This window comes from Nymphaea colorata, chromosome 1 (assembly GCF_008831285.2).
Source record: "Nymphaea colorata isolate Beijing-Zhang1983 chromosome 1, ASM883128v2, whole genome shotgun sequence".
NCBI lineage: Eukaryota > Viridiplantae > Streptophyta > Magnoliopsida > Nymphaeales > Nymphaeaceae > Nymphaea > Nymphaea colorata.
Genome location: NC_045138.2, coordinates 41,539,337 through 41,559,531, shown reverse-complemented (window position 1 = coordinate 41,559,531; position 20,195 = coordinate 41,539,337). Strand labels below are relative to the sequence as shown.

Genomic DNA, 20,195 nt, shown 5'->3' with positions numbered 1-20,195 from the left:
ATTTCGGAATTTTACAATGAAGTTGAATGAAAAGTGTGAAAAAAAAGTCAAAATTCTTTAGTTTCTCTATTATTTTCTATTTTAAAATTTTTTGAATTGTGAGATTTTTCAAAGACAAACAAATGTTCTTGTTAATCCCTGAGAAAGACCTCTCCGATAAAAACTCAAGAATGACGTGACAATGCTGTGGTGTTATATTCGCCTTCCTGTTTATGAATATTATTGATACTTTCCACAGTCATTTTATTTGGTCCAACAAGAATTTTCATTCAAAGAAATTCCCGAGAATCAGCTGCATGTTCAGCATTATCCATGCCCATGCTGGTATTCTGCTTTTCTTTTTCCTTCCTAGCAGAAGAATTTCCATCACTTCTCACCACTTTGTCCAGAAGCTGGACAAGCAACACAGAATTTTGGTGTGCAGAAGCTTCGGGAAACCTCTCAATTAATGCGAACTAGCACAGAAAAGTGATTTTTGTGCAAGCAGCTAAGAGACGAATCCAGAAAACATCATTGCCAGGGAAAAAAGTGCATGCTATTAACAACAGTCGCCATATGTACATACAAAAAGAAAAAGGCTTTCAACATTATATTACATCCTTATCAGTAAATTAAATTCACGCTCCAGCTTCCATGTCGAGATGCCTGAATCGTTTAGAGTTAAACTGTACTCCTGGAAATAGCCATTGTATGATAGGATGAAAATTGACGCCCTGCCAAATGGTACAGTAACTTAACACGTGAAAATTTTGAACTCCCTCTTTCTGTCAGACGCACACAAATTAGGAGAGTATGAAACCTAGGTACACTATCATTGGATACTGCAATGCGATCAGTTCATGCAGTTCAGGACTGTAATATATTAAATCCCAATAACTGAACATTCATGCAACCCAGGTGTAATATACTTGTTTTCAAACCACAGGAACGAGGAAGAACCAGCACAGAGTTAAAAGACCGAGTTCACAGCCCTTAACTGACAGGCAAACATTCTCTCTTCTTACTACTCTTTGTTACAAATTCATGACCCTCGCATCTAGCACCCACTTTTGTTACTATGAAAAAACCAATATTTGACAACTGTGACGTTTTCAAGTTCCCAGGGAAGACTCCAACTTCAAATTCTTGGACCTCATCACCATTGTTGGTGTTTAATATCCAACTACCTCAGATCAGATAATTCTACTGCAAATGTGAATAGATAGGACTAAATTTGGACTCAAGTGCTACATATCTTGCTTATAGATCCACGCTAGGTATTATCACCCTGACTCTTTCTGTTTACCACATTCCACAAATTTGAGTAGAAACATGTATGCTTGATCAAAATTAAGATTCACATAAAGCAAGATTAAAAGGAAATAATTTGACGAAGCATCCACACCTGCACTGGCTATCCTATTCCAAAATCTTCCAAACAAAAGTTATTATGCTGACATGAAACTCACCTAGATGTGGCACGTGATGTAACAGATGGACCAGCAAAAGCTTCATCATTGACATGAATTGTTGCACAGCTGCAGAAGTTGACCTAATGAAATGCACTTACATAACCACAAATGTGAAATAATTATTATAAGTTACAAGAGTTACCTCTTTACACCAGCTGGAATAGCATTTTGGAGAACAAAATGATGGCCAGGATCAAGTGCATCACTTATTTTATCAGGAATTATTGTTGTAAGCAGACTGACCGATCTCTTTGGCCTGTAGAATTAATCTGTCATGCTTATATGAACTTTTTAATGCTAAAGTGGTACGAAAATTAGGTTAAATAGTTAGCTAAAAAAAAAGTCAAGAAAGCACAAATTTTTGCAGCCCATTACTGACCACGGCATGCCAAATTTATATGTATGTGCATGTATAAATATGTAGAAGTGATAAAAGAAGAGAGTTTGGGGAAACCATTATAACTTGATCGGTAAACATTACTGCATGATAACAAAAGAAAATGAAAGAAAAAAATCACAAATTCTCTCCAACAAACCTGGCTGGAAAAGGCAGAATAATATAGGGAACTATTAAATGTCCAAGAACTGAAAGGATAGCTGTAAACTACAGTTTCTTACACGATATTTTTCTCACTAACATAAAGAAAAGAATAGTTTCCACAAACTTTCATCCTTTCTAGGAACTCCCACTAGGAATTTCCAAATAATAGAACTGTGTTTACATCAATGATTTTCTATACAAACTAGATAGGTCTACCATAAAAGGCAAGATTGAACCATCAAAATATAGAAAGGCTATGTCACGTGCACTTTTGTTTGAGTGATATGCCCATATGAACCCGTCTGGACATGGTCAAAGAAGTACTGGGTGAATTCAAAATCTACTTTTATTTCAAAGTCAGACTTGGTCAAGTTTGAACAAGACTAACTTTGATCAGAATGTGAAAACAAATTCTCTTTCTTAGGTCATTTTGGTATGCTTTGTTACTTTACAGACATAATTTTTTATCTTGTTCATCAAAACTTAGTGGGATTATTCTTTGTTAGAGGACTTGCTCGTTTTTCCAATTTATTGTCTAAAAATGTTGTCATAGTTGTGAAATCTGAGACAAATGGGGTTAAATTCAATTTAATGCACTGACTATGCTACTTTTATTGATTACAATTACTGAAATCAATATAACAACTTTTTATAATTTATGAGCGTGTTGATTATTTGTTGCCAATTATTTCTATAATCTTATTTGGTTGTACATACACACATATGCATGCACACACACACACACCCCAACCATGTGACATAGCGGAACATATATTATACATCCACATACTCGTCAACATTGAGGAAAGATTACTAATTCCAACTACTGAAAAATAAAAACACATTTATCTGAACATGTTCCTGCTCACAGACAAAGAGATCAAACATCTCCAATATAAGGCTTTTAAGACTAAGAAAATAGCAGCAGTTTGCTTAGTAGCATCAACATTAAAATTTGGAGTAAAAGTATCCTTAATAAAATTGTGAAGAAGCAGTAGCAGAAATGATGAGGATGACAGGACAAACATTGATGCTAAAGGAAACTCAAATCATAGTAATACGATATGAATGCAATTTTTTAATTGAAAATAAATTAAATAACAATACAAATCCAAAACTGAACCTTCGGTTTATAACTGGTCCAATGGAGAAAACATGAACAGAACCAGTAGAGGTGGTTGCGACAAGCAAGTTTGGAGCTTGTTTTGATGATCCAAATGACAAAGATGTAATAGTTGATGGATATGTCCCTCTTCGAAAATTATATGACTGTTAAAAAGAAAATATCAACATTAATTCATCACAGAGAAGGATAAGGTAATAAAAAAAAGGAATTCAGGATACATGCCTTTGCCGGCTGAGAAACTAGATGAACTCTGATTATTGTCCCCTGCTCAGAAGCTGTCCCAATATATGTACCATCAACTGAAAGAACAAGGGCAGCCAATGGTGACTGATGGGCATCTATCTGTTGTTCAGAAAATAAATATGCATAAAAATCCATATATAATAGATGACAAATGGGAGTTCAAAGACAGGTAAAGCAGAGTATAGAATGAATTATGAAATTAGGAAAAAGAAAAAGGAGACAAGGAAGGTTTTAGGCGGAACCTAATAGCCAAGAAAAAGCACATTTAGTTTACATGGGGTATACATTTTATGATACTGCTGGAAACTGAAAAATTTGTCTCATTCATCCAATCTTTTACAAGCTAGATATCTACATAATGGGAAAACGTATTACAGATCACGATTTACAATATTTTAAAACCTAATCTTTGAAATGAGAGAGGACTAGCTGAGAAAACCCCCCAAATGGAATGCTAATTACCTTTATCTCTAAATTAGAGAACACTGGTTTCTCCTATTTTTCCTTTGATTTTGAAAAGACCACACTAAGATACAAAGCCAGAACAGACAATATTTGACAAGCCTTTTATTCTCTCCATCTTGGTGTGTGTTTCTACATGATACATGAAAGATAAACTATTGCTGCTATATGAACTTCATTCTGATCACAATATCAATTTGGACATTCATGACATGACTCTGCAAGATGTTTCAGCTTATCAATTGCATGAACAACTATTAATGAGTTACCGTGTCAAATGAAATTACAGGAAAACTTGTGAATTAAGGGAAAAAGATGCAACAGTGGTCATAGATGTTAGTACGTCTATTTGGATTAGACAAGAAACTCTTCAACCTGACAGTGTGAATGCAGCTCCATTGCATTGTATAGCAACACAGATCCTTTACTTGTACTTGCTGGAAGAGCCAAATAACATCCATCCACGCTACAAGAGAAAGCACAAAGCCCTGGGAAATGCAGAAACATAATTAGCACCAACAGAAAATGACACAGCTTTGTCAATATGCAATCATTCAAGAGCGGCAACTGAACTGTAATGCAAACAACATTTGCATTTCTGCCTCATTGACAAATCCAAATCCTATTGAGAATTTATCATTGTTCTTAGCACATATGGATAATAAAATGAAATTACGAATTGAAATCAGGATTCCACCAGAGCTAAAACAAAATCGATGCGTACAGGGTTGAAAATATTTAGCTGCATACCAACAATTCTATGCATTCAACTGCATCATTATTTCACACGCAAATAAATAAACAGTATATTTGGTTAGTGAAAAAAAAAAAAATTAAATTGGGATACCTAGAAACTGATCTAGTCAACATCATTCCACAATATATCATATATAAAATGGACTGAACATGGGCCACAACTCATTGTCAACCCATGTCCAATTAATGGTATACAACCTGAGTGTAGCTAGAGAACCAAAAACATCAACTACAAAAAAATAGTAATTTTATGATATCATTCAGGTTTGTTCCTTGATGTTCCTTTGGGAAGTATTCAGATACAAAGCATTATGAAGATGCACAAACTAAATCTGAGTGCTAAAAAAAACAACTAAAAGGCTAATCATGATATCATTCAGGTTTGTTCCTTTTATGGTCCTTTGGAAGTAAATTAAGATACAAAACATTATAATTAAACCTGAGTGGTAAGACACAGAGAACCAAAAACTAATCAAACACAAAACTAAATTGATGATATAATTCGGGTTTTTTGTGTTTTATGTTCCTCCAGGAGTAGGCAAGAATATAAAGCAATGAAGCATGATAAAGTGCATAAATAAAAATTATAGATACAATCTTGCAGAAAAAAAGAAGTCACTTTTCTCTACAAGCTGAGAAGATCAGTCAACAATGGAGTCCAATGCTCCCAAAAGGAAGTCCTCATTCTTTCATATTGCCAATAGAAGCTTCTGAATTTGTATAAGAAGCCTGCTTGTGCTATTTGAGCAAGGGGTTGAACTTATTACACTAACCAGACCAGCCAAGCTTAAACATGCAGACTCCTGTTCATTTGGTTCCGTCACAAGCAAGAAATAATGGGTAGCATCCATTGTCACATGGGTACTGCTGTAAAGGCAGCGTACCTGTACGGGTCAGGTCTGACACTGGTATTGGTACTGGTACTGTCCTCGATACCTCTTGGGTACCGATCAAACGGTGCCGGATACGGTCAATGTACCCATGACCGTATCCATCCGATTTAGGACTTCGTCAAAGTTGACCGAATCCTTTTCTGTCCAATATTTAGGGTTTCAATTTGTTTTACATCATTTATACTCAATAAATGCATATAGGGCTGCGTTTTCATATTTTGTTCAATAGTTTCTTCTTTGGAATTTATAAATTTTGAATTATGTGTTATTTTGTTTGTTTGAATTCTTATTTTTTTCTTCGTTATAACTTATAATATATATATATATACACACCCCCGTACCCAAGTTTTTTGAAAATAATCTGAACTTGTACTTGCATCAGCATTCGTACTGGCACCCGTACCTGTACCTATGTGACATAGGTAGCATCATTTACCTATGTGACATAGGTAGCATCATTTTTCTTATTAAAAGGAAATGAAATAGCTGTGGAGAGGTTAGCATAATGAGGAAATATACCATCATTATGTGAATAGAAAACACAAAGGCACCAATAATGCCTCCATTATTTAGGAGTCATACTTTTGCTTCATTTCTGACCTTTTGGATTAGGAACCGTGTCAATTGTGTCCAGGATCGCAAGACTGTTTGAATCATAGATGTATGCTTTGTCACACAATACAACAATCAACCTGCAGGCAAGTTGTTCAGATCGTCAGAAAAAGATATGGAGATTAATCTTGGTACGTCTTTTTCAAATAAGAATCCTAATTTCCCAATGCAGTTTTGTCTTTTTGCAAGTATGCTTCTTTTTATACTTAATTTAACAAAGAAAGCCCTAGTCTAGTTGTGGAACCTCGATGACATTGACATGCATCTGTACGGTTTATGCTCAAGCAATTAAGAAAAACCTCCACATTCCCCTCAGCGGGCCCAGTGTTTCAGCTTTCAAGGAGACAGACACAAAACCTAATGAACTCTTGACTTCATACAATTTGACAATCCCTTACCAGGCAATGAGGCTTTGGTTCTTGGAACCACATATTTAGCTTCTAACCATAATATGCAGTACAAATAGCACTCAGTTTGTAGTTCAGGTTGGACCCAGAACAGCTAAATATACTAGAGGTCTTGTTGGAATTGGATTCGGAAAGAAAGAAAATGACAAAAACCTTTTGCAACCATATTGCCAAGAAGCATGCAAGACAAAAAGCAAGAATTTGAACACAAAATATGCATGTCCACAACAGCTATAAAGGAAAGTCACCTTTTTTTGTTTACGCGAACGGCAAGAACTGATGTCAAGAAGTTCAGATCTCTCAAAGCGGTCCCTTTAACTGTATTGAATAGACAAAGTCGGCGTGGAGATAATGATGGCTGTCAAGTCGAATGAAGGTTAGGTAAGTTGACCCAAGTCTCAAGTGCAGTCTTATTCAAAGTAGACAAGCTAAAAAGGATATTCTTTAAACTCTAAAGGAAACAAAAATCTATCTCAGAATGTCTTAACAAAAACTAAAAACTGTAATACCTGCTCCCCAGCACCAACAATAGCAAGAAGGCTTGAGCTGTAGAGCATTTCCACAATGCATAGAGCACCACACTCTGTCATAAAGAAAATTAGCTAGTCAGACAGGAAAAAAACAATGAAAAACATAATGTCTTTATATAACAGAAAGTAAATAGCATGCGTAAGAGTTAATCATCAGCTCTCGTGGCTTGAAATGAGTTTATTCCGTAATTTAAAATTAATGGGAGTCTGATGGAACACAATGCAACTAATGGTTGCTACGTGACAACAGAGGATAAAAATTCACAGAACAAGGAAAGGATTAGGGAAGTTCTTTTCCGTATTCATTTATACATCTTTCATAAGAACATTTGCATCATCCGTAAGAAAACCTCAAAAAGCAAGTACCAAAAGCTTGCCGATTAGTTTTTCCTGTTAGTATTCATTTAAAACTTTAAATGTTTGTGTTGTATCCTATGAGATTTCCCAACGAGGAATACTTCTCCTTACAGTTGTGATAGAAAAGATCAATACATATTTGCTCTATCATAGAAGCTCTTAAATGAAAAACCCAATTTCTGTTTGCCATAAATGTGGCTTCAGAGTCATCTTCCAGTTAAAATTTTTGAGTTGGTTACTGCACAAAAACGCACGTACAACTTCTCGTGCACCAAAATATTATGCAAATGCAAGAGTTAAACATAGTTCGTGACAAGGCGACAGACAAATTAAGTGAAATAAAGAATAGATTTACACTTTGGCCAAGAAATTTGTGAAATCATCTCAACACGGCACACCAGATATCAGAAGCAAGCACCGACTAAATATAGCGAATGCCTCGAAATAGATATATAAATTGACTTAATATACGTGCTCACAACCCTTGACGACAAAAGGATTTACAAAGAACAAAGAGGAGGAATAAGAAACATATTGGTTCTCCACGAACAGGTTTCCTTAATAAAGTAATTATTGACCAAGCTTAAGCTTTAGCGAAGTTAGTTTCGTTGCCGGCATTTGTTCTACTTAGTGAAGAGAGGCATCCGATAAGCCAAAAAGAGAAGAGAATAGTGTCCTCTAGAATGTGGACAGCAGAAGATGATGAGAATCAAAAATCAAATGCAACAGGCTATATTATTACTGAAGAATCTCCAAATTTAACAGATAAACCTCTTTCGTAGCAAAGTCTCCCGCTTTTGGCATTAAAAATCTTGAACCCGTCGGTCGTTCCGATTGCGAAGCAGCTAAACAGGACGACACCATAATCAAATTCCATCAAATAAATAAATTTCCAGATTGAGAATCGAAATTGGGGTCTGGCTGGCTCCTTGTATAAGCTTGGCAGAATATAAGAGCATGAGAGAGAGAGAGAGAGAGAGTACCTTCCATCTTGATTGAATGAAGCAGAGAGAATCTGCGTCGACAGTGAGGAGGAAGAAGGAAGGGCAGATGAAGGAGAAGGTTTGGCGTTAGACATCATCCCTCCAAACCTTCCCGCACTGCCGTGATTCTGGCGGTGGTCGTCCCCTTCATGGTGACTTTCTTATGTTTGATAGTTCCGCCTCTGCCTTTTGGCAACCCCCCGACGCCTCTCTCCTCGCCATCCTTCCGTAAGAATTACGCGACCCTTTTCGTTCGTTGGTTTTCTTCGACTAGTTTGATCTCAACCGGAAGCGCAGCGGTTAAAAAACTTTCTAGGAATCCGGCTGAGATAAGCATCCAGAGAACGGCGCTAAGATGAAACATCGCAGACTTCTACGTTGTTTTCTTCCCCTCGTGATTTTCTTATACGTTACGACTCGCAAATCCGTGTTTTCCTACTGATCATCTGATTTTTCCGATCATTAGGAAAGATTATGGATTTTACCAATCGTTGGGAACTGCAAACAAGAGAATGTTCAGTTAAGCTCAACAATTGGAATAAAGAGCTTGAAATCGAAGCGGCTCTGTGATTTTTTATTTAAATAAGCAAACCGAAGCTACACAAAGTCAATATTTAGAATGAAATCGAAATTTAGATTGACGTTTTAAGTGATGCCTATGGTCTATGTGTTGATGGTATCAAATATGAGGAAAGTCTTCTTAACGCAATAGAAAAACAAGTATCTTGTTTGTCCAGTCGTTTAATGAGCTTTGAAGTTGAAGTTCTGGTTAAATCAGGTAAGAGCTAACGTGATTGGTCGAGTTAGAGATGCATAAAATAGCGTATTATAATTTTACGGATGCTACGTCAGTACATCTTAAATAGTAATGCAATACTTAAAAATTAAAGGGTATACCACTGCTATCATCGATGCCAACTTATAGCATATTATAATTTTACGGATGCCATGTCAGTACATCTTAAATAGTAATGCACTACTTAAAAATTAAAGGGTATACCACTGCTATCATCGATGCCAACTTATAGCCTTTGAGCTCTTTTTTGGATGGTGAATCGTAAAATATCTCACTCCCTTGAAAATGTGCCACTAGAGAGACTGGAACTATATGTGCCTTTGGTTGGTTCTTCAAATTTCACTAAAAACATGCAGTCTTGGTTTTTTTTATTTATTTAATCACTTTCAAAATGTAAAGTACATTTATAAACGAGTGGACTTTAGTCGGTGCAAACACTTCCTTTTAGGATTGAACTCATTTACGAAGGTCGTGTTTGGTTTACTTTCATGGGAAGGCGATCAAAGAAACCTTTTGTGAAGTCCAATCTAACTCAACAATGAAGAGCCAAATAAATCAAGTAACTTTACTTGAGCTCTGCCAATAAATAGCCAAATAAATATTGCATTGTGAATTTCTATTATGTTATACTTATATTAGGTCAAACATACAATTAGTCATTCAAATTGAAAGGTGTATGGTAGCCCACCAACGTTTCAACGGAGCTCAATGCCTTAAAGACAAGGAAAATGTGGGGCATTTAGGTCTTCTTCAAAATTGTTAACATCATATTCATTCAAACTATGTTTGTTAATTGTGTATGCTTTCTCATTCGAACTATGTTTGTTGATTGTGTCATATAGTTCTATGCTCGTATTCAACTATCATGTACTATATCATTTCAGATAAATATCTTACGTCTTATCTATATTACTTTCACATAAAAATGTACTTTTATTATCCAAATTATGAATCGTCATCCTATTTCATAAAAGCCAATGCCTCTACAAGTAAATTGTTCATATAAAATTTAACCTGACTTAGATATATTCATAAAATAAACATACCTAAAGTCGTAGAAGATAGATATTAACATGACAAAGTCTTCTGGGCAACCACTTAAACAAGTTAAGTAGGGCCGTAGAATGGAGCATTAGTTTCAGCCGGTTGGCTTGTTCTTAAAGTGCGCTCGTCTAGTAGATCAACGCCATGGCGGAAGAGAGCGGCGAAGAGGGAGGTCAAGTGAAACCATTTTGGTGCATGTTAAAATCAAGCCACTCAATGGTTTTATTCCTACATCCATAACGGTAACCCTCGCAGACTCGGCTTCCTAATAGGCTGCCACGACTAAGGCTCGTATGCAGATTTTCCAAATAATGTCCCGTGAATCTTCTTCAATGACGAAAAGATCCCCAACTTGTATTTGTGGCAGCGTTGGGACCGATGGCTTGATCTTCATTTCTTTCTAGGCTGTCACCTCTGTAAGGACCTCTCTCTCTCTCTCTCTCTCTCTCTCTCTGTGTGTGTGTGTGTGCGTGTCTGGGGCGAGGGGGCTTCTCGCTGTCCCTGGGTTCGACGGCGTCCTTCGCTTCGGTAAGATCTAGATGCATTTCTTATTCTTTGTGGTAGTTTCTTTTTAGGGTTTAAACGGTAAATCGTATCTGGGCGTGTTTTTTTCTTTCTTTTGTTAATTTCGTGGTTTATTGTTGCAAGTGCTTTGAAGTTTTATTTGTTTTTGGGCTTCCTTTGTGAATTTTTTCTTCTGAGTTCTTGTGTCCAGGTGTTAGATTTTACAGTCATTCCCGTTCATTTGTTCGCATTTCTTTCTTTAGATACGTTTCTCTTGTGTGTTTCTCTTGGTTACCGAGACTCAAAATTTGTGTGTTTTTTTTTGGGGTTGTCAACGGTATAAGTTATATGCATGTAATTGTTTTTAGGGTATTTCTTGTGAGTCATGGTTGTTGTTTTTTTTTTTTTTTTTTTTTTTCAAAATTTCTCACGTTTTGGGATACTTGGCCCATTCTAAGCAACTTCCTCTGCCCTTATCTATTGGAGTTCGATGCTTTTCCTGTTGCTTGTCCAAGTATGCATCATGTTCTTCATCCAGCTTCATATTCTCTTCTTCTCTGTCCATTTTTTTTTTGGTTGTGAGGTTGTTTTGGAAATTACATATTTGCTGTATGATGTAGGTCTGCTGTTCAAAGAACATGCTGTCGCTAAACCGTTGAATTCTTAGGCCTGATTTGTACATAGAAGAAACTCTCATTATGGAACCTAGTAGCACGGGCACCGTTGCTGTTGAAGGAGAGCCAAATACTTCCATCCCCATGCCCTCTAGCATGGACCCTGGTACAGTTGAAGCTGCCCAAGATGGTATGACGTTAGAGCCCATGTACAAGGAGCTTCTTTCAACCAGTGGAGATATCAACCAAGCACCATTTCTTGAACCAGCACTTGGGATGACTTTTGATAGTTATAAAGAAGCAGAGCAATTCTACAATACCTATGCTAGGCATGTTGGTTTCGGAACCAGAATAAAATGCACAAGCCGTTCAAAGGTCACTAATGAGACTAACCGTGTGGTTATATGCTGCAACAAGGAAGGTTTTAAACCAACAAGGAAGATAACCACCTTTTCGAAACCAATTACCAGAATTGGTTGTATGGCGAGGATGCGGGTTGTCAAGCAAAATTCTTCAAGGAAGTGGGTAGTGACTGATCTCCATCTTCCACACAACCACGTATGTTCTCCACATATGGCACGATTTTATAGATCACACAAGCGCCTAGAATCTGGAGGTAAGAAGGAGAATAAATTAAACTATGGTACAGGAAATAAAGTGAATAATTCCTTCGACCCATCAGCCGTAGAAGCAGAAGGGCATGCGCATTTATCTTATGGCCAGGAGCAAGCAAGAAAGCATTTAAAGCTTAAGGAGGGTGATGCAATTGCGATTCAATGGTTCTTCAAGCACATGCAGTCCATGAACAAAGGCTTTTACTACTTGATGGACTTTGATGCTGAAGGACGACTGAGGAATGTGTTTTGGTCAGATGTTAGGTCCAGGGCAGCATACGAGTACTTTGGAGATGTAATTACATTTGACACAACATATCTCACAGATAGTTACGAAATGCCTTTAGTTTCGTTTGTTGGAGCAAACCACCATGGACAATCTGTATTGCTAGGATGTGGTTTACTTGCAGATGACACAATAGAAACACATATTTGGCTATTTAGATCATGGTTGAATTGTATGTCTGGACGACCTCCAAATGCAATTATTTCTGACTATTCTCAGTCTATACAAGTAGCAATTCGTGAAGTTTTTCCTGCAGCTCGACATCGCCTATGTTTGTGGCATATCATGAAGAAAATCCCATCAAATTTGGAAGGTTTAGCTGATTATAAGGCTATCAAAAAAGCTTTAAAGAAAGCAGTTTATGATAGCATCAGAATTGATGAATTTGAAAGTTCTTGGGGAAAGTTTACTGAAGACTTCCAACTTGAACATAATCAGTGGCTCAGTTCATTGTATGAACTTCGCCATCAATGGGTGCCAGTTTTTGTAAAAGATACATTCTATGCAGGAATGTCCATCATCCAACGTGGGGAAAGTGTCACCACTTTTTTTGATGGTTATGTGCAACAGAAAACAACTTTGAAGGAGTTCATTGAAAAGTACGAAGTTGCTGTTAAGAGTAGCTATGAGAGAGAAGCGCAGGCTGATTTTGAATCATACGACACAATACCAATTATGAAGACTCGGCTTTATTGTGAAAGCCAACTTGCAAAAGTGTATACAGGAGCAGTGTTTATGCAGTTCCAGGAGGAGATATATGGCACTTTCAACTGCTATAATATTGAACATACCAGGACAGGTGCTCAGCTTGCAATCTATACACTCAAAGAACGCATTTTTGACAAGCATGGCAATATGACCGGTGTCAAGGATTATGAAGTCCTGTCCAATGAGGCTGAGATTGAATTTCAATGCATTTGTCGTTTGTTTCAGTATAAAGGCATCCTCTGCAGGCATGTGTTGTATGTTCTTAACCATCTGGGTGTGAATGAGATCCCAAATCGTTATATTATTACACGTTGGAGAAAGGACTTCAAGCGCATTCATGCATTGCATACTCGCTCTAATAGTGTGATGCCAACTGATGCACTTCAAGGATATGATGACTTGTACCAGCGGTTTATTCATCTTGTGGAAGAGGGTTCACTGTCTGCAGATAGATATGAGCTTGCAGTTAAAGGAATGACAGATCTTATGGATAAGATCCTCGCTGTAGGTGAAGATGTAAGTAAATCTTATGCAAAAGGTGGTAAATCACACAATGCTGGTGATGCTGATACTACCAATAAAAGCAAACGCATCAAGAACCCTGGAGTTAATACAACACCTGTCATGAATCCATATGTTGTACGAGATCCTTCAAAGGCATGGCAGCAGGGTCACACTAAGGGAGGACGGCATAAATCTGGTGAACTGGGCCCAACCAATAAGAAGCGTTGATGTAGTAAGTATTGGAGGTCTAATCAGACGTGAATCTTGCATGGTGGTAAGTTTCGGATAGTTTTATTTTACTTTCCTAAAGTAATCTTTGCTTACAATTGTCTTGACTACATATTTGGACTCTGTTTAATATGCTTGCTAAACCAAATGTTGACATTATGATGTTGAATTTTAATGCTTAGTTTATATATATATATATATATATATATATATATATAGTTATTACAGATTTATGCATTACATGCTATCTAAGGAGTAAACCTGTAATTGTGATCAATTGGGTTCGGTCTAGTTGCCATTTCCGAGAGTGTAGGCAAATAAATATGTGTGGACACCAGATATATTTTTTTGGATCCATTGATGGGCTGGATCTAGAAATTCACTATAAAATATGGTAGAGGTACTCATAGCTGTGCGTTTTTCATATCAATTTCTATTTCTCCCATTAGAGAACGACTGCTATTATCTGGTGTAAAGGCTGTGGAAGACTGCGCTGAATCGATAAGTGATAGATACAGATAAGTTTCCACTTCCCACTACAGATTATTCGATTTTAGTTTCAATGGTTCAGTGGGGACAGTTTTGTATTTTTTTTTTGTCTTGTGTTTATCCATCACATGGTTAGAGTCTATCCACTAAGTGTGCCTTGCTATAAAGGTCAAAATGATATCGGAACAAACCAAGGTGAATGGCGCGTGTCTATATATATATATATATATATATATATATATATATATATATATATGCATGCGGAAAAATAAGATATTGTGTTAACTGATGTTGCGTTAACAACTCAACATATTATCATATCTTGCTGGTTCCAGAATAGTTTGATGTCCTGTGACTATCTAAGATTTTTTTTTATTGTGTTGGTATATTTTATATGTATGACAAAAACTTGTTGTGGTGCACCTAACATGAAGGCATGTGCCTGAAGTGAGTAAGTGACGCTCATTTAGTTTCTTTGTCTTCATTCTTGGAGGTAGACTTTATTTCGGTTATCAGGTCAAGGCACTTTAACCTCGTTTGGAATCAAACAGCAGCGAATGATGCAAAAAGTTCCCAGCCTGTGTTAAAGGCAGAAATGCTTGCTTTGTTTGGGAGGCGTACTTCTCCCATCTAGTTTATAAGAATGTCAGATAGGCCTTTGTAGTCATTACAGAGATGTAAGAATTGTTGATTGTAGGACTTGGGATTTTGTGCTCTTCGTAGCCAGAGTAGCGGAGATAGAAGCATTTTCCATTAAAAGCCCTTCACAGCTATTATATATCAGAAGCTGCCATCTCAAGAACTCTAATTGACATGTGACTTCTGGATGACTTGGAGTAACTCCATCTAGTGCTCATTTTTTCTTTTTGTTCTAATGTCTTGAAATGTCTAGAGAAGTAAACTTTTGGACTGTCTGTGCAATCACATCGGCACTAGTAACATGGAATAATTTTAGGGTGGAAAATGCTAAAAAAGCTTTACAGTGCTGGTTCTCAGTTTTCGGTTTGGAGAAAGTTCAAAAGCTGCATCTCATGGATCCTGTCAATATCATGCCATTGTGATACATGAAGGCAAGGAACAACATTGGGTCATAAAGCTGTTGCAGACCTCTTTTCTCTCTTGAATCAACTATGGAGATTAGGAGTTTAGGACTTGCCTCTGCTAAGGGCAATTGAACTGATCAAACGCTCTTCTGTGTTATGGTGGCATGACTTTACTGGTCCATGTTGGGCTCCTCCCTGCTTCATGCTTTTCGAGGAGGTCCCTTTTCTTATATAAAGAGGAGAAAAAATGTAATTTCATAGTTTTGTTTTTCTTTTTCTTCCTCATTTCCAATACAATGAAACCGTGACATGAGTATTGGTTACACTTTGCTTGGGCTTGCGTGGGTGGTGCCGTGGAATTTGAACACTGGCTGCTTTCCAGACATCCAAAGCCTAACCCGTTGGCAAGTGCATAGTTTTCTTAATCGGTTCCTGACCTTTTTCCAATTCTCAGTGCTTAATGATTTGTTGATTTCGTATTCCATGATGAATTGAGGACCGCATTGGTTTGCTCACTTCTCATGGCTTGTCTATTTTTCTTGCCTCTTGATGGCAATCTCAATGTTACTGTCTACTCTCTCATGCTGTGTAGAAACCATTTCATTGAGGTGAATGTTGCTATTAACGTATTCTACATGATAAGAATTATATACTTATGACAACTAACAAACATGATTCCTTCCATTTGCAGAACATATTTATGGCGGTGCTTTGCTTCAGCATCATGGGCTTCTCCAGATGTCGTGATCGTTGGTGATGCCATTACTTCCCATTTTGTAGAGGGGGACAAAACATGCTTCTGCTTCTAAAGTTGCTTGACTGCAGCTCAGATTTTTCTTCAGACTGCGAAGCACGTACCGTCGGTAGAATACTTAATAACTTCATGGCCACACATCGGAGCTGCCTCGGACAAAGTCCTTGTTTGTTTCAAGAGGTTGGAGTCCTTGTTTGTTTCAAGAGGTGGGTTTAGTCAAGGCTTTGGAAACACAACCACTTAGGACATCGAGTTAGTGTATCACATCAACATGTTTCCAATAGAAACTTCGAAACGTATGGTATTGGGCCCTTGCCTGGGAGTATGTACAAGCCGTTAACTCTTGAAACTGACAACCTGAATATCTCATGTAAATGATGTTCATGTTTTATGAAAGTCTGAAAGTTTATGAAAGTTCTTCTGTTTCTGACATAGAGGGTGACTAACCTGACCTGAATTATGCTAGTAGGAGCTAGGCAAATTGGTCGTCTGGTTGCTTGCTCGACCGTTTGATCCATCTGCACGTCTAGCTTTCCTTTTTCTGTAAACAAGTTATAATTATTTTTTAAGTTTTGAAAGGAACAAATTCGCAATTCCACTGGATGTTAAAGTTAGGTACAGAAGCGAAAAATAAGGAAGCCAAACACTTAACTTTCCAAGCTAGGCAGTTCTCATTTTCATTTTCTCTATTTTGAATTTTACAGATTTATGCCTCACTTCTTCTTGACTTGAAAAAACGATTTTAATGTTAATATTTAAGAAAATCCACTTTCAAAATGGATAGCCCTTAGAGGCGATGTTATACAAGAATGAAAACTATCCACTTTAGATAAGAAAACAGTTTTGTCATTCATTTAAGGAAGAATTGAAGTATAATTGAAAAATAAAATTTTACCAGATACTGAACAAAAAAAAATTATATAAGTTGCTAAACTTAAAATACTGAGTGTATCAAATTCATTTTACAAGAAGTTCTTTGTGCATCAAACTAACCTTCTAATATAAATAATGTGAACTCATATATTTGGATTGGTTTGAAGTTCAAATATCTATTGCTAACTTTTTGAACTTGAAGGCATGTTGGTTGAATAAGGTATAACTGAAAGCAAGATAATTCTAATTTATTATTTGATGGTGACCCTGAAAAATTCTTTCCCCGGCCAAAGCCGCAATCCAGTCGATTGTGTTGGGGCAAAGGAGGTATCGCTCCAATTTCGGAAAAGGAGGAGCCAGGAAGGATGATAATGGAAGAAGAACACAGGAAGCCAAGATCATGGCAACCAAGAAACACAAAGAAGAAATAGAATGGCGACGAGGGAGAGTGAGAACAAGAGGGGAAGGAGGGCAAGCGAGGAATACGGGGATGAGGAAGAAGTGAGAACTTCTGGGCCTTAACGCCGCCCTCTCTCCGAAAGTAGTCGTGAACGGCATTCTCTCCCGATTCCCCTTATGCTCGGTTCTGAGTGTCAGGTGCGAATGCAGATCTTGGTGTTCCTCAATCATTTCATCGCGGCCACATGGATAGGTCAGAGGAGGAACCCGAAGTATCAATCAGGAGGAAGAAGCAAAAGTTCGTCGTCGAGTTCATTGCTGCGGAAGAATCGACGTTGCCAAAAGCCTCAGAGTCATTGAGTGCATCGCGGGCGGAATCATGCTTCCCTTTCTTGGAATAGATCAATCTGTTTGCTACTAAAAATTTGTTCTGCATAAGAAGAAAATGAGCCAAAAGCTTTACGTAGTTTATAAATTATAACTATTATTATTGTATGCGTTCGATTTCAAACTTACAAACTGTTTTTGCTATTTCAAATACTCATTTTATGCTTTTACCGTGAAAAATGCAGATGATTGTGCTGGACAAGTTAGAATACGATGTCTGCAATGCATTTATCTTGTTATGGAGATTCTACAGATCTTCTTTTTCTGGTGAACAGCAGTTTCTACTGCTGCACCACTTGCTGCTGCTGCATGCGTTGTTTTCTTTATTCGTGTTGCGTTGACAATATCTTGCGTGTAACAGATAACTGTTGGTAATGATATCTAATATCTTGGGGTCTCGGGTGCCACCGATCATTTCCTACTTATGAGGTGGTCAATTTGTTAAAGTAACAATATCTTGGAGTCCTTGGAGTTTTTGTTTATGCAGGAGAATAAAAGAAAATCAAATCCTGCTGTTGCATACTTTGTTAGGATTTTGTATAGTGCTTATATCTAACTTGGTGAGTTGGATATCCTTAATGATGAATAATCTTGTAAAAGTAATGCTGATGCCGAACCTCGCTATTTGTTATTATGTGGAACCTGGAATTTTCTGTTACGTAGGAGGTTGCATGGTATCACCTAGTTCTTTTGTAGCTAAAATTTTGGCAACTTCGCTAGGCAGGTGGACAAATTCCAGGAAAACAAAAATGACCAAGCTATATCATGGTCAATCGCTTTCTTGATTTATTATTCAATATACATTACATGGATATGGTTATGGGTAGTGATTTCAACAAAGGGTTTCATTATATCTAGAAGAGGAAAATCATTCGATAAGTATTTCTTCGTTCAGTGCTGCAACAAGCCTGAACTGTCTACAGATTGGTACATGTTGCTCACAGTTTTCTGAACCAAATGCCACTATTATGAATTCCCTTTCAGCGTAAGTAACTTGGCAGTCTTTGATTAGAAGTTTGACATCAGAGAAGTGCGATACTGAAGGGTAAGTCAACAGTATTAACCATGCAACTGTGAACAAGTGGTGAGATGATATCTTGTTTCCGTTTCTTATTTAGTAAATGCATAGACCAGCGCTGGAGGATACAGAGTAGCTTATCAGTAGAGTAAGTTTCATAATAAAATTTTGGCGTGTAGAAATAGGAAGCTTGATAAGAATCAACTCGTGCGGAATGCTTGATGACGTTTCGTAAACCAGGGGTCTATCAAATGCTGTAATTTCTTCCCCATTCTGGTTTAATTTCTGACTCATCTTCTTAACTCAAATTTTATATATTCCATGTATTTTGCATGAACTGCTGAAAGGTTACTGTCAAACAATGCAATTCACATCTAAATGCCCAAACTTGTGCAGAAACCGGAAGCAATTCCATTAATTATACCTGTAATAAGCTCGTTGATCTTGTATTTTGTTCCAGCTACTATGATTAACTTGGATCATCCTTAAGCATGACAATGCCTGATATCTGAAGTTGAAAAAGACTATCGACAGAAAAAATTTTGTGTTGAAATCTCCAGAAGAAATTGTGTGAAACAAGAATGCCCAAACAAGGACAATCCATCATCGAAAAAGATTGATGAATCACCGTCGTAACTGTGTAAAAGCCGAATCTAGCTTGGTCATTAATTTCATCTGTTTGTTCCCTTTTTTCCTTATTTTATGAACAAAAATGGTTGTAAAGTGTCCTGAGAAGTTCAGCATCTTACGTTCTCCCCAACCATAGTTCTCGCCTTCATCTGCATTAAGCTACATGCCACCAAATAGTCTTCCTCATGACTCAGGTCCTGTCTTCTTTCACCATTGCATATGGCTAGCTAAAAGGACTGTTTCGGCCAGTTTTGCTGCTATCCATGTGGGTGTCTCGGTCGATCGTCGAAACGCTACAAGGTTGAAATGATTTCGAAAATAAGGTATTTTTGTAGTTTTTAGTTATTTTAAATTACTTTTTATTTACTTCTTAATAAGCCAATCTGGACCAACATATATTGGCGAATACACATTATGTGTCAGCAAATCGATATGGTGCCGATTTCAATATTGGTAACACTGGTTTCAACTTCCAGTCCTTGTTTCATATGGCTGCACCACCAATGAGTGACCACAGTTACTCTTCTATGATTATCTTCGTGGGTTTAGGAGAACAACTAGTTTAGTTCCAATTGCAGAACTAATCCTAATTGCTGTTAAAATTATTTTTTGGTCATGTTTTGAGATCATGGACAATGAAATTACATAGCGAGGTAATGGCAGAGCTATAATCCTAGATTGTACACTGAGGCTCACACTGACTGAACTGCCCATGTCCAGATCGATGGAAGCATTGAGATAGATCGGTTGTCAGGTTGACTGGAATCAATGTGACACCATGGAGGTAATTATATTTTAATGTTGGATTTCATGAACCTCTCTCTCTCTCTCTCTCTCTCTCACGTATCACGTAGACGGAAGAATATCTTCTTGGAAGGTCCAAGAAATATCCTCGACTTGGTTAGTAGCTGGAAGGAAATACAAGCAAAATGTGTTCAAGATG

At 37.2% G+C, this 20,195-nt stretch overlaps 2 protein-coding genes across 4 annotated transcripts; one reads left to right on the top strand and one right to left on the bottom strand.

Annotated features, from left to right (window-relative positions):
* Positions 1-499: 499 nt before the first annotated feature.
* Positions 500-8,847, bottom strand: LOC116245990 (autophagy-related protein 18b). Of its 2 annotated transcripts, XM_031617652.2 has the most exons (11): positions 8,362-8,846; positions 8,150-8,223; positions 7,001-7,074; positions 6,740-6,849; positions 6,073-6,164; positions 4,199-4,311; positions 3,341-3,460; positions 3,116-3,261; positions 1,594-1,707; positions 1,449-1,517; positions 500-713 (listed from the first exon to the last, which is right to left on the bottom strand). In XM_031617652.2, the coding sequence occupies exons 1-11, from the start codon at positions 8,457-8,459 to the stop codon at positions 593-595; spliced, it is 1,131 nt and encodes a 376-aa protein (XP_031473512.1). In that variant the 5' UTR covers positions 8,460-8,846; the 3' UTR covers positions 500-592. The 2 variants fall into 2 exon arrangements, with proteins under 2 accessions (XP_031473512.1, XP_031473513.1); XM_031617653.2 differs by lacking the exon at positions 8,150-8,223 and having other exon boundaries at positions 8,362-8,847.
* A 1,493-nt stretch (positions 8,848-10,340) lies between these two features.
* LOC116267304 (protein FAR1-RELATED SEQUENCE 6-like) lies at positions 10,341-16,375 on the top strand. 2 transcript variants are annotated; one of them, XM_031648989.2, is made up of 3 exons: positions 10,341-10,617; positions 11,326-13,705; positions 15,883-16,375. In XM_031648989.2, the coding sequence occupies exon 2, from the start codon at positions 11,404-11,406 to the stop codon at positions 13,657-13,659; it is 2,256 nt and encodes a 751-aa protein (XP_031504849.1). In that variant the 5' UTR covers positions 10,341-10,617; positions 11,326-11,403; the 3' UTR covers positions 13,660-13,705; positions 15,883-16,375. The 2 variants fall into 2 exon arrangements, with proteins under 2 accessions (XP_031504849.1, XP_031504842.1); XM_031648982.2 differs by having other exon boundaries at positions 10,342-10,729.
* Positions 16,376-20,195: the final 3,820 nt, after the last annotated feature.

What these genes read in the sequence shown, in the direction of transcription:
- LOC116245990 (XM_031617652.2), bottom strand. Translation starts at nt 8,459, where the DNA reads ATGATGTCTAACGCCAAACCTTCTCCTTCATCTGCCCTTCCTTCTTCC. An exon ending in TTGTTGGTGCTGGGGAGCAG is followed by an intron (nt 6,850 to 7,000) that starts GTATTACAGTTT and finishes TCGACTTGACAG; the next exon opens with CCATCATTATCTCCACGCCG. An exon ending in TAGTTTCTCAGCCGGCAAAG is followed by an intron (nt 3,262 to 3,340) that starts GCATGTATCCTG and finishes TCTTTTTAACAG; the next exon opens with TCATATAATTTTCGAAGAGG.
- LOC116267304 (XM_031648989.2), top strand. Translation starts at nt 11,404, where the DNA reads ATGGAACCTAGTAGCACGGGCACCGTTGCTGTTGAAGGAGAGCCAAAT.